Genomic DNA, 14,494 nt, shown 5'->3' on the forward strand with positions numbered 1-14,494 from the left:
CGGCAGAGCAAGATTTAAACCAGCGCCGGGTCATCTGATACATGCCACACTGACCAGCATTTCCTCTGCCTCCCCCCTGTTTATCTGGAGCCAGGCCCATAGAAGGTTCTACCTGCAACTGATTTCAGAGGTGAAATCATCCCAGGAGGGCAAGGCAGGTCCCAGCTGGGGGATGAAACATGGCTCAAACACAGCCCAGCCACAGAACCCCGAATTTTAATGCCAGGGCTGACAGGGGCCTCTGCAGACCTACTGCCTCCCGGCCTGGGGTCCCCAGGCACCAAGCCATCAGGCAGTGACAGACACAGGGAGACAAGCTGAGCAGGACAAGAAGCTCCCAGAGCTTCTAGGAAGGGCTGGGCCATCTTAGGGCCTGGGAGGAAACCATCCCTGGTCCTTAAGGCATGGCCCTGCAGCACTCTGCACTGCTCGGCAGCCGCATGGTATAGTTATGGAGTGGGAGGTGGAGAAAGCAGCCACAGTTTTAGCCAGGGGTTAGCAGGTGTGCTGAAGGGGGTGCTCCCTGGAGAGTTAGGGCGTGGCTCTTCTTAGCTGGGAAGCCAGAGAATTGTGACCTCCAAGGTACTTGACTCAGGCCACCTCTGTGGCAGTGAATGGAGGGCACTCCACTGTGGGTCCAGAAAGGAGGTGGCAAGCATCCTGCTGGACACCCGGAAGACTGTGGGGTAGCTTCAGTACCCCCGGGGGGCAGCTTGGCCCTTGTCCTCCAGGCTGGCAAAGGGCGCTGCAGGAGAGTCTGAGGAGTCAATTGTCTGGTAGGCGCTGTGCTCCCGAGTCGATCCGAAGAAATCTAGAGGACAGGGAACATGAGGATAGGAAAATGAAACCAACATGGGGCCCTATGCTGAGCACAGGCCGCAGAAGCGCAGACACCACGCCTTTAGTGGGCGGTGTCCATCCAATCCTCACGTCTGTATGGGGCACAGATTTGCAGGTGAGGAATCTGCAGGGGCAGCAAGACGAACTGGTCTATGATGTGGCTTGAAGCAGATGACACTGGAGTTCAAACCTAAGTAGCAGATCCCATGGTCCAAGGCTACTGGCTGCTGTGTCACCCCTGCCTGCCCCCCCCCCCCCCCCCGCAGCACCCGCTCAGGGATCTGATGAGTGGTGGCTGCCCTGAGTCCACAGCCTCCTCTCCTATTCTCGGCCAGGCACAAGGGCTCATACATATATATATACATACATATACATACACACACATACATATATACATACATATACATACATGCATATACATATATACATACATATACATACACACATACATATATACATACATATACTTACATACACATACATACATGCATACATACATCACTGTCTCTAGACGCCCCAGAGCTGGCTATACTCAGAAGGAAGGTTAGGGTACCCCTTGTCTCTCACATTCCTCCCTCTACACATTTATCCTGAGACCACAAACAAGTCCCAAGAGCAATAGGCCTTCATTCTCTCATCTGCTCCCTCCACACCTGGGCAGGTCTAGTCAGTGCTGAGGTAAGCCGGAGTGGGCAGCCACAGGCCACTCTTGCCCCGGCTCAGTTCTCCCATGGGATCCTCCCAGGATACCTGGGGACCATGTCCAGCCCCCCCCCCTCCCCGGGAGAACAAGGTCAGAGAGGGCAGGACTATGGCTTGGCCCAACACCAGAGAGCACAGTGTGGGCTTCACCACAGGTGAGAGGGACTGGCACACAGGGTTCCCTTGCCCAACAATAAAACCTGCTTTCCCTGGCGCATCCTCACTGCCGCCTGCCTAGCACTGTGTCTGCCCGTAAGGGGTTCATCCCACATAGCAGGAGAGCCCACACAGCTCCAGAGCCAGTGCTAGGTGGAAACAGAAAGAGGGAGTTGTCCCTGCAGCCACCTGCAGGCCCAAACCGGAGGCTGCCTCTGGGAGCAGTTCACCTTCACGGCTTTGCATGTGCTCGGGGCTGGGGCAAGGCTAACAGCAGGGAAACCCACGCCAAACTGGGGCCCAGGCTTTTGCAGAAATGACTAGGAGCTGGCACACAGGACCAGGGAGAGGCGGAACGGTGCGGGACTTACCTGGGCGGGCTGGGAGTTCGCCCCCTCGCTCACGGTGCATGTGGTAGACGAGGCAGCAAGAAAAGGGCTTGAGCAGCAAGCTGAGGATGGCCATGCCAGCACTGAAGCGGCCAGTGTCCCCAGTGACTAAAATTCGGTAGAAGATGCTGATGTAGATAATGTCCAGGAAGACAGTGGCCACCAAGCCACCAAGAAACTGCAAGAAACACCACTATGGGAACACGGGCACTGACAACCCCCAGACCCTCACGCACACCAGCCTAGAGCGCATCGTATGGTGACCCCTGAATGAGCTAGGAGCAGGACACAGGAATCTGGCTGCAGCCGACTGCCCAGAATTTGAGAGGGACAGTCCCTTGGTGTCCTTACCATCTGTCTACGCTACAAGGAAGCAGTGAAAAGCCCTTCTGGGGTCCTCCTAAGGAGCCGCGGCTTCATCGTGAAAGGCTGGGCACCTCCTACCTGGAGCCAGGTCAACTCTGAGTCTATAGAGAAAGGGTGCTCCCTCTCATCGGGGCCTCCCAGTCACATCGTTTCCCTCCAAAAGACAACCTTGAAACAGGTCAGATTGCCCGGGAGGGTAGCCAGTCTTGGGGTTCTGTGACTTTCACACTGTGTAGTTAGCCCAGCTAGGTGGCTCTCCATCCAGGGAGGCTTATGTACCAGGCTTTGGAACAGAAAAAGGAGGGGTATGAGGAAGAGAGAAGCCTGAGACGGATGAAGCCAGTTCCCCGCCCTCTCCCACCCCCACTCTCCACTCACCATGCCTATGGCATCGACAGAGTCCGGCTGGGCCACAGCCCACACGCCCAGGGCCAGGACAGTGAAGTTGCTCCAGGCATAGGAGCCTGAGAACAACAAGCAGCCCCTGCATAGACAGACACGATCTATCAATCCACAGACAGACTCTATCAATCCACAGACAGACTCTATCCATCAGCCCGTCACCACCCCGGGCTGCCCGCCCCTCCCACAGTTCCTTCCTCCTGCTGCAGGGGTCTTAGTCTCCCCTGAGAGCAGACCACCTGGTTGGCCTCACCCACCCTCTCTTGCCAGCACGGGCCCACAGCTTCTCCGTTATAGGTCTTGCTGTCACTCTTGGCCCTTGGCAGGCAGTTCACGAAATAGCATGCGGTGTGTGGGTCAGATCACGTGACTCCTCCATGCCAGCCTTCCCAAAGGTTTTCTGATCTGTTTGAAGTACCTTCTATGTTGTGGTCTATGGTCCCATGACCCCCAGCTTTGTTTTCCTGATTGCACAGCCATTTCTTGTCATCTTGGAGCTCAACTTGCCTAAGATCTGCTCCCATGCTGACCTGACCCAACACCCTCCCTGCTGTAGTTTTCAGGGATTCACTATCAACTAACATTACTCATTAGTTTGCCTGCAGCGCTGGCTCACCACAGTTAACGCAGGGCACTTCCTGCGGCCTGGCACTGTCCTACACACTCTAAGTCTATTCGTGCGAACATCTGTTCTTGGAGTGAGGTCTTCTCACGAGCCTCACTTTACAGATTCAGACCTAATAGTAACTAACGAACCAGGTCACACAGCGGCTCAGGGAATGGAAATGAGGATCGGGCTGCGCATTGATACGGCTGAGGAGAAGGTGTTATTAGATACGAGGGAGAGAGTCCAGACTGAACGTGGACAGCAACTGAACCAGGCCATGAGAGGGCGGATGTGGGGGAGAGCGAGAGAGGACCAGAAAGAGAGGAAAGAGGAGAGAGGGAAAACAGACAGGTCCAGGAGAGGAGCCAAGAGCAGAACTAACAGAGTGCATCACAAAACTGAGTTATACAGAGTCAGAAGCTGGGGGATGAGAATTGAGCCCAGGCTCTGGCTGGAGCGGGTTGGGGGAGGGTGAGAAGTGCTTGAAGTCACAGGTACTGTGAAGTCACAGGTAGGGGAGCCACAGGTACCGAGTGAGACTTATCCTGGGTTTCTCTGGGACCTGACGCTCAGCAGCAGGGCTGGGACTGGAACACTGGGATTGGCAATTGGGTGATGAGGTCTGATATTTTTCAGTCCTCCTATCTCAGCAGCTGTGAGCTCTGCCTAGCCACCAAAGTGCGGCAGCCTCAAGGGAAGTGACCCGCCTCGCTGTTTCCATCACTCACAGCTGTAGGCATGTGCACGGCACTTCAAAGCCTGCAAAACACACGCGATCTCAGTGGTTCCTGAATGGCAGGAAAATCTTCCTGAAGCTCCGGACACATGACAGAGTGACGGAGAATGTCAAGCGGCACCCTGGAGCCTCAGGTAGGTGTTTGGTTGGTAAGCACTGCTGCAGGGGTCAACCCTTATCCCACTGGTCAGACAGAAGGCAGAACCAGCCCTGGGCAAATGCACTGGTAATTGTGACCAGTTGAAACACTGCAGAATGGGACCTGACCAGGCCCCAGAATGGGACCCGGGAACACACACACACACACACACAGCAAAGTGTGGACACAGACCCCAGGGGACGTAACACACAGCCAGGAGACATCTGGACGCATCCAGGCAGCCAGAGTCACTCACTCACCAGGTTGTCAGCAGCCAGTGGACCAGGAGAATAACCTATGGTACAAGGACAGGGATTGGGTGAGTCTGCGAACGAACGCAATGTCACAGGCAGCACAGAGCTCAGAGCCAGAACACACAGGAGACCCCTGCCTAGCATCTACAAGGGTCTCACAAATGTCTTAAAGAAAATCCAACAACAGCAAAGGGTCTGTGGTGAAGGAGAAAGAGGAGCTGGCTGGGAACAGGCATGGCTCCCTCTTTCTGTTTTCAAGGATTAGGGATTCCTCTGGGGAGCCCAGGCAGCCACAGGAGGCTGGGAGGGAGGAGGGGAGGGGGTAAAGTTCAGGCAAGTAGAGTGTTTGCCAGGCATACTTGAAGCCTGGCGTTCAATCTCCACACTGTATAAACTACATAAACCAGACACAGTTGTGCACACCTGTAATCTCAGCACTTAGGAGGTGGAGGCAGGAGGATCAGAAGCTCAAGATCGTCATCCTCAGTCACATAGTGAGTTCAAGACTAACCTAGGCCTGTTCCAAAACAAACACACACACACACACACACACACACACACACACACACACAAAGGTGGAGATGGTAGAGGATGTAGTCCAAAGGCGTGGTTTGGTTGGCAGCTCAGATTTCAAGTTTAATGACTGAGGGGAGCTTGAGATTTCCCTGTAGGAGACATCACGGTGTGACTCATGATAAGGACAGGATCCCTCCTGCCTGCCTGGATTTCTGCGTTTGGCATCCTTGAAATCACAGTCCTGGTGCTGATTGGCTTCTACTGCTGATCCAGAGGGCACTGCCTGGAGAGCTGAGGTAGTAGGCAGATGCCATGGGATCAGGACCACGGGGCTTCTGGGCTGAGTCCTGAGGGTAAGCAAGGAATCAGGCCAGGGCAGGGAGCCAGGACCACATGTCTGAGTGGGAGCAGGGCGTGGCCCAGGCAGAGGCTTCCTGGAGGCCAGGAGCTCTGCTGGAGCAGCTGGCTGAGCTAGGCTGAACACAGGGCAGTGCACTGGACCGGAGCAGACAGGCAGGAACCCTGCAGGAGCGCCCCTGGGCTCACTGGCCAGCTACTCTAGCCAAGTTAGTGGGCTCCAAGTAAGAGGCTCACAGGGGCTTGTTGGCTGTCAGCCCAGCTCTGGATTTGGTGAGAGACCCTGTCTGCAGGGAATATGGCAGCGGGTGATAGAGCAGGGCACCCACGGGAAAGGAAACCTGTCAAGAGACTAAGCCTCAGGCTGGGCATGATGGTACACACCTTTAACCTCGGAACTCAGGAGGAAGAGGCAGGTGGATCTCTCTGAGTTCAAGGTCAGCCTGGTCTATAAAGCAAATCCAGGACAGCTAGGGGCTGTTACACAGAGAAATCCTATTTCTAGGTGTGTGGGGGGGGCACCTAAGTCTCTCCTGCCTTAGTTTCTCCATCTTTGTAATGGGAATATAATCAGCCCTCAGCGATATGACTTCCAAAAAAGCTGCAGGGAGAAACAGAACCAAATGGCCCAGCCCTTCCTGGAAGTGCACAGGGGAGGGGCCAGTGCTGTCCCTGCTAGTAATTCTTCAGAAACTGAGAAGGGCCAGGCCACAGGAGGAAAGAAGCCTGAGCTGGGGGCCTCTTACATCAGAGCAGCCACAGCAGGGGGCTGCCTGGCTCTTCCCCAGACAGGGCCAACAGGCCAGGGTAGCAGGGCTCCCTGAGTGCTGGGTGGGGAACACAGGAACACAGGGCCCTCTTGGTGTGTATCGCATCACACAGAGACCGGAACACCCGCCCCAAGGGAACCTTGACCGCAGGGGAAGCAGGCCCTGGCCAGTTCATGTGGACTGCCATCCCTGGGCTTGTCCACCTGGTTCCTGGGGAGACTCCTCACTCTGCATGGACTCTGTCAAAGCCCCGCCTGCCCCTTGAGCCCACGCCATGGAATCCACTACCCACTTTGTCTACAAGGAGCAGAACTCACGCTGCAGAGGCCCAGCACACGGGGTCCAATCAGAAAGCCAAAGAAGGACTCAGAAGCAAAGCCCAGATCAAGACCACCTGCCCCGAGTTTTCTTTCTGCTTTTGTTTCAGGGGCTCGCAAATGTTTCCAGGTCTGAGGTGTCTTTTGGGTTTTGTTTGTTTGTCTTCCCAAGAGAGAGCTGGCTGGCTGGCCTGGAACATGCTCTGTTAGAGCAGGCTGTTCTCAAACTCACAGTGATTCACCTGTTTCTGCCTCCCAAGTGATGATATTAAAGATGTAAGCTGCAGCCACTACCACTGCCTCGGAACATCTGGTTTGAGTTTTTAATCCCCTCATCACCCAGGAAGGCACATTTCCATCCCTTTTCACAGTGAACAAACTGATACCCAGAGAGGTCAAGAAACCTCTTCAAGGTCACACAGATAACTTAGTGTCAATGCCTGGCTTTAAAACCTGGCCCCAAAGCCACTCTGTCCACCATCGGGGTCTGCAAAGGCAGAGGAAAGTGAACTTTAACTTAGAAAAGGGTGGGTCAGCACAAGTGGAGGGGCCCCATGAGGATTAACCCTTTCTTTGGGGCTGTAGACTGTGGCTCAGTGGGAGAGAATTGGCCAGGCATATGGTACTCTACCACCAGAAACAAAAGAAACCTTTGTTTACTACTCCCAAAGGAGGAGAGGATGGGGACTTCCCAGACCTCAGCTTCATACAGCCCAGTGTGTCCTGTGCAAACACTTGGTGGCCTGATAGATAAGACCTTACGATGCCCCCAGGACAGCTGAATTCAAAGGCTACCCAGGAGAGGCAGGTTGACAGGGGTAATCACACCTGGCTCCTTGGCTCTGGAGGGCAGGGGGATGGAGGTATGTGAAGCCCCCAACACAGCAGGCCTCATGGCCACTGTTCCTCCAGCTGGGGCCACAGATCCTCCTCCTCCAGTCCAGTCCCACCTGAGCGACTTAGGCTCAGCCTCAGCATGCTTCAAGAGAAGCAGGAGTGGTACCCAGCTCGGGACAGACTTCTTTCCCAGAGCCTGGGGCAACTGTTTTTTTTTTTCACCTGCCCCCCCCCCAGCCTACTCCAGCTGAGTTGGGCATACTAGGCATGCCTTTAAAGGACAGAGAGTGACGTGAAAGGGCAGCCACGGTGTCCCAGCTGTCCTCCATAGGGTACAGTTCTTGCAGACAAAACGACCAAAACACCCAGGCTCATTCGGATTTCAAGTTATGAATAATTCAGTATGTCCCAAACCCTGAGACACACAATCAAAACTCTGTCATTGATGTAAAACCCAAAGGTGACTGGATGTCCTTCCTATGTGTTACTTCACAACCTCTAGCGTTCACTTGTTTCTGACTGGACCCGGCTAGGATCCATGGAGATGCAGGGCTTGTCAATCAGATCAAAGGAGGGCCCAGTCTCTGCCCTGTGATCCATGATCTGTGCCTATGAGGCTTGTAGTTGACACAGACCATCAAAACCAATGTTAGTTCAGTAACCTGATACTAGGAAATGTCAAGCCCTGGAGCTGGGTCATCTCCCGGGGTTCAAATCCTGACTGCACCACTTATTTCTTGGGGGACCCTGGCAATTGACTTGCCTGATCTAAGCTGAAGTTTGCATCTCTCTAAGAGACTATGGCTTCTCTGGCTAGGCCTTTAATCCCAGCACTCAGGAGGCAAGAGCAAGCAGATCTCTATGAGTTCAAAGACAACCAGAGCTGGATGACCCTGACTCAAAACAAAAACAACAGAGTCCAGTTTCAGCTTTGTTAGTGGACAACTGAGATCAGTAAGCAACACACGCTGAGCGTTTCCTTAGATTGCAAGAAGTCCTGGCTTTTATCCCCAGTACTGCATAACTGGCCTGCAATTCCAGTACTGGAGAGTCACCCTCAGCTACATAGGGCTAGCCTGTACTACACGAGACCCTGACACAAATGAATAAGACATATCAGCCCTACCATCACAAACACCGCTCTTTTCTCACCGATTCCTATATTTTATGGTGTGTGTGTGTGTGTGTGTGTGTGTGTGTGTGTGTGTGTGTGTGTGTGGTGCTGGGAGGAAGCCCAGGCCTGGTGTGGACTACTCAAATGCTCTAAGATACATTTGAGGGCAGGTGTAAGCAGAACGAGGCACAGCCTGACCTCCAGGCTGCCTCCAACAGTTAGTACCGAAAGCTATAAGCCCCACAGCAACCTCTAGACCTCTCTCCAGGTAAGGGGCCCACGCATGCCCATTCCTTAGCTCCAATCATGTCTCCCTTCAGCGGCTAGCCACATAGGAAACCCGGCAGAGCAGATCACACAGCTTAGCCCATGTATAATCACCAAACTGTGGCACTACATTGCTGTTCCAAAGCAACCTATCTCGTCGGCCCCTTTGGTCTCAGACACCAACAGGTGCTAAACACTGGGAGTCTCAGGGTTTCCAGGCCCAAGATGGCCGGTTTAGTTCCAAGTCCACACCCCTCTGACCGATACTGAGAGACCAGCCCCTGTGTTGCAAACCAGAAAGGCTGAGAAAGAAAAAGAACTCGGGAAATGAAGACATCATAGGCAGTCCCGCTGCCGGCCCGGCATAGGCTTTGGGGTTTTTTGCTTTTGAGAAACTTCTGCAGTTCCTGCTTCTTAGTTATGAAACAAGGACGCTGCATGAGGAAATTTGGGAGAAACAACTGTTTGGGGGGCACTGGGCTTTCGCCTAACCTGTGCCAGCACACAGTGGGGCCCAGCGGGACTGCACTGGAGGGGGTCTGACATCTCAGGAGGAGGGGTGACCCTGTGCTGTGGCTGCGGGACGTGAGGAACACAGACCCGGGCGGTCCTGGACCCGTGCCAGTCTGGGTCTGTCCGGGAGGGGTGGCCCTGTCTGTCTCTGCCCCCAAGTGTCCCACCCTCTCGGTGTCCGCTGACTCCTCCCTTGGGCTCTGCACCTTCCCTTCTGCTCCGCCTCGGTTTCCCAGGACCCTGAACCCCCGCCCGCCCCGGCCGCGCGGCCACCTTCAAGTTCACGGCGGGCAGCTCCATCCCGACCCCAGCGGAGGGCACCTGCACGACGGTCGCGGGGACTCCTGGGCTCCGAACTCGGAAACAAACTTCCAGGCCCCGCCTGTCGCGTTGCGCCAGCTCCAACCGTGGCTCCGCGGTGAGCCACGTGGGGCCACCTCGTGCGGCCACGTGACTGCAACCGGTTGCTAGGAGACAGCGTCTAGCAGCGGGCTCTAGCTCCAAGGCTCAGGCTCCTGCCACTGCCTAGGCCCCAACCAGATGCTGTGCTGCAAGCAGAAAGTCGGGATTTCTGCAGCCTGGGGCGCAATGAGCCTAAGTGGAAACGTGGTGACCTCTTGCAGTCAACGGAGCCTGGGGCAGCCAAGCAGAAACTGCTGGTGTCTGTCCGGGGACATCCTTCCTCCTCCCTTCCTTCCTTCCCTCGAACAAGGGTTAGTACCCTACCTACCTCATCATCCTTGTGACAGTCAGTTCATGTTCGTAAAGCAAATGGTGAGACCTGTAGAGATGATTCCATGGTTAAGAGCACCCGTTGCTCTTCAAGAAGACCTGGGTTCGGTTCCCAGCACCTACACCGCATCTCACAACCCCATACTTGTGACTTGTGACCCAACTGCCCAATTCTTTCTTTCTTTCTTTCTTTTTTTTTTTTTTTTTTTTTTTTTTTTTTTTTTTTTGGTTTTTCAAGACAGGGTTTCTCTGTATTGCTTTGGAGCCTGTTCTGGAACTAGCTTTGTAGACCAGGCTGGCCTGGCCTCGAACTCAGAGATCATCCTGCCTCTGCCTCCCGAGTGCTGGGATTAAAGTCGTGTGCCACCAACCCCTGGCCAAAGCCCAATTCTTACTGTGTTAAATTTCTCCTTCGAGCTTATTGGATTTCAAGAGAATTTCATAAAATTCATTCAAAAGAAATAAAGGAAAAAGGGAAAAGCAGGTATGGTGAGACAAGCCTGTAAATGACAGCACTTAGGAGGCCAAGGCAAGAAGAACACCGCTGGATCAAAGGCAGCCAGGGTTACAAAGTAATACCACGTGCACTTATTTATTATTTCGTGGAGTGGGTGGATACACGCTGCCACACCATGAGTATGAAGCTGCGAGGATAACTTAGGGAGTTGGTTCATTCCTTCCAAGCAGGGTTTCTGGGTAAGCAAGGGGAGATGGAAGAGCGAAGTCAAGAAAAGGGCCTTCAAGCTGATGACTGCCTGAATAGCTTCAACCACTAGGATAGCAGAAGCAGGAGGACCTTTCGAGCCCAGTAAGGAGGAGGTCAGGGCTCAGTGTGATAGCATCCGTTCATTGCACTTTCATCGCCAGCAGGGACAAAGGAGGAGGTACTCAAAGCCTACATAGAACTCCAAATGAACTGTGCTATGCCTGGCGTTTTGTTTTGGTTTGGTTTTTTTTTTTTTTTTTTTTTTTTTTTTTTTGTGACAGGGTTTCACTGTGTAACCCTGGCTCTCCTGGCACTCAAGGATGGCTTTGAACTCACAGAGAGCTGCCTGCCTCTGCCTTCTGGGTGCTGGAATCAAGAGTGTGCACCACCACGGCCCACCTGTGCCTGGCATTTCCTAAGTGTCTGATGCACACAAGCTTCCGTGCCATCAATGTACAAGAAGCAAGCCACTTGGACCCTGCTTACTGGCATACCAAAAGCTGGAGGACATTCCATCTAGGCACTTAGCAGAAACTCTGCCTTGTTGCGCCTCCAGCTGCGCTGAGCTGACTGGAAGAAGAAGGAGCTGCCAGTCCTGGGTGTGGATCCTCTCAGAGTACAGCTGCAACTTGCTCTGGTCTCCACAAGGTTAGAAGCCATATGGGAATCCACAGAGCTGCCTGAGTGGACACATGACAACATCCAGACCACAGTTCCTCAGATAGGAAGGATTTTTATTCTAGGTAGATGAGGGAAGTTTTTTGGGAGGGGGGCAGGCCTAGTTTAATTCCTAGTTTGGAAGCACAGCTCTCAGCCCAGAAGGAAGGCCAGCTACAAATCTGCCGTTGCAATGGACAGCTTTTCTGTTTTTGTTCTTAGGCAGAGTGTTTCTGTGTAGCCCAGGTTGGCCTGGCCTTGAACTTAAGAGTGTCCTGTTTTAGCCTACTAATGGCTGGGATTACAGGTAGGTGTCTTTATATCTGTCTAATTATGGTTTATTATCTAAGTTTATTTAACTGATATAAAAATTATAAACATTAACAAGGTACATTGTGATGATTGCATACATGTATACATCTTGTAATTTTGAATTTTAATTATGTATAGTTTGCATGTTTACATGTATGAACGTATGTCATGGTCCCTATGTAGAGGCAAGAGGACCAGCTTCCTTGAGTTTCACTTTCCTACCTTGTTTTTGAGGCAGGGTCTCTCTTGTTTTTTCTGAGTACACCAGCCTAGAACCTGGGTGATTCTCCATTTTCCACCTCCCAGTTTCTGTAGGGAAGCTGGAATTAAAGATGCATGTGGGTGGACTTTTCTGTCCCGTCAACCAGCTCCCAAATAGCCACATGGAGACTTATTAATTACAAATGCTCAGCCAATAGCTTAGGCTTGTTTCTAACTAGCTCTTACCACTTAAATTAACCCATTTCTATTAAATTGCTTGCTGCCACATAGCTTATGGCTTGTTACCTCATCTTGTACACGTCCTGCTTCTTCTGCATTTGGCTGATGACTCAGTTCTTCATCTACCCGAGCTCTTTCCCTGTCTGCAAGTCCCAGCTAACTTCCTCCTGCCTATCTATTGGCCATTTAGCTTTTTATTAAACCGATGAGAGCAACACATCTTCACAATGTACAAAAGGATTGCTTCACCACAGATGTATACTATTACATCTGGCTTTTTATATGGGTCCTGGGGACCAAACTCAGTTGTCAGGCTTGTGTGGCAAGTGTGTTTAACCACATAGCCATCTTCCTGGCCCTTTAACCTGGTTTTAAAAAAACATTTATTTATTTAACTGTATTGTGTATGTATGTATGTGTACCTGAGTGAATGAGTATATGTACACATGTATATGAAGGAGCCTGCAGAGGTCAGAAGAGGCATTGATCCTCTGGAACTGTAGTTGCAGCTGGCTGTGAGCTGCCGTGTGGATGCTGAGAATCAAACGTAGGTCCTCTGCAAGAACAGTAAGGACTCTTAATTGCTCAAGCATCTCTCCAGCCCTCTGTAGCATGTTTTTAAGGGCTAGGGTATAGCTCTGTGGTAATACACTTGTCTAGTATGCATGGAGCACTGAATTTCAACACCAACACACACACTCACACACACACACACACACACACACACACTCACATGATGTCATTCTGTAAATATGTTTTTCATATTGGTTAATGAATAAAGCACTGTTGGCCAATTGGAAAGCAAGATAGGCGGGACTAGGAGGAGAGAGGAAGTAGTAGGGAGGAGATTCAAGATGGAGGATAGTGAGAAGAATGCCAGCCCCTCTCTCCGGTAAGATAAGACCACGTGGAAGTCCTTAGATTAATAGAAATGGGTTAATAATTAAGACAGAGCTAGCCAATAAGAAACTAGTAGCTGGCCAATAGCATTATATCAAATACAGAGTCTCTGTGTGTTATTTGGGGCTGGCATGGCTGTGGGACCAGACTGGCCAGCAGAAAAAACCTTACTGCTAACACTCACACACACATACACTCACACACACTCACATACACACACACTCATTCACACACACTCGCTCACACATTCTCTCACACACACTCCTCGCATGTGCACACACACACACACACACACACACACACACACACACACACACACACACGCACGCAGGTGATTTTGCTCAGTTGGTAGAGTGCTTGCCTAGCACCACAAGGCCCTGGGTCGATCTCTGGAACCGTATAAACCGAGTGTGGTGACATGTGTCTATAAACCCAGCACTCATTTAAGGGGTGAAAATAGGAAGAGTCAGGAGTTCAAAGCCAGCCTATGAAACTCTGTTCCCCTGTGACGATTTAAATAAAAATGGCTTCCTGTAGGTGAAGTTTTCCTGTCCCGCAGCCACTCTCAAATAAGCACACCGAGGCTTGTATTAATTACAAATGCTCATCCAATAGCTCAGGCTTATTACTAGCTAGCTCTTACATTTTAAGATAACCCATATCTCTTATTTACGCTCTGCCACATGGCAGTAGGTTCATCTACGTCTCCCTCTGAACCTGGCTGACAACTCCAGATCCTACCCTTCTTCTTCCTGGGAGAATTGCCTAACCTTATTCTGTTTAGCTATGGGCCAGTCAGCTTCCTTATTAAACCAAGCACACGGTGTAAAGGAATATTCCACAGCAGCCTCCCATAGGATCATATGTTCGAATGCTTGGTCCCCAGTTGGTGGAACTGTTTGGGAAGGATTAGGAGGTGTGGCCTTGTTAGAGGAGCTGTGTCACTGGGGCAGGCTTTGAGGTTTCAAAAGCCCACACCATTCCCAGTATTCTCTCTCTCTCTCTGCTTCCCACGTGTGGGTCAAGGTGAGAGTTCTCAGCGACCACTCCAGAACATGCCTACTTGCCTCCTGCCATGATTCTGACTACGATGCTCATGGATTCTAACCCTCTGGAACCATGAGCTCCAGTGAACATTTTGAGTCACCTTGGTCATGGGGTCTCATCACAACAATAGAAAGGCAATTAAGATTCTCCCCCTCTACAGACAGGCAGACTGACAGACAGACAGACAGACAGACCAATGCACTCTTGTACTCACAGGGTCCTGTCCCACATGCAGAGGGAGGAGTGATACAGAGGGGTCAAGAAGCTTCTAAGCAAGCAGGCTCTGGCTGCTCTCCTTCGTTTGTCATCGTTAGAGCAGACCCTTCCCCTCTCACACTTCTGTGTGACTGTGTGCTTCCAAGGCACCTTTCCTGAAAACCAGGCAGCTCCCCTGGGTGTCTGGGTCTTTTGTTCTGA

At 52.0% G+C, this 14,494-nt stretch overlaps 1 protein-coding gene across 1 annotated transcript; it reads right to left on the bottom strand.

The window, feature by feature from the left end:
• Positions 1-198: 198 nt before the first annotated feature.
• Positions 199-9,713, bottom strand: Agtrap (angiotensin II receptor associated protein). The gene is made up of 5 exons (XM_051173667.1): positions 9,556-9,713; positions 4,598-4,632; positions 2,832-2,937; positions 2,070-2,265; positions 199-811 (listed from the first exon to the last, which is right to left on the bottom strand). The coding sequence occupies exons 1-5, from the start codon at positions 9,580-9,582 to the stop codon at positions 693-695; spliced, it is 483 nt and encodes a 160-aa protein (XP_051029624.1). The 5' UTR covers positions 9,583-9,713; the 3' UTR covers positions 199-692.
• Between the last annotated feature and the right edge of the window lie 4,781 nt (positions 9,714-14,494).

The sequence above is a fragment of the Phodopus roborovskii genome, unplaced genomic scaffold (genome assembly GCF_943737965.1).
Source record: "Phodopus roborovskii unplaced genomic scaffold, PHOROB, whole genome shotgun sequence".
In the NCBI taxonomy this organism is placed as follows: domain Eukaryota; kingdom Metazoa; phylum Chordata; class Mammalia; order Rodentia; family Cricetidae; genus Phodopus; species Phodopus roborovskii.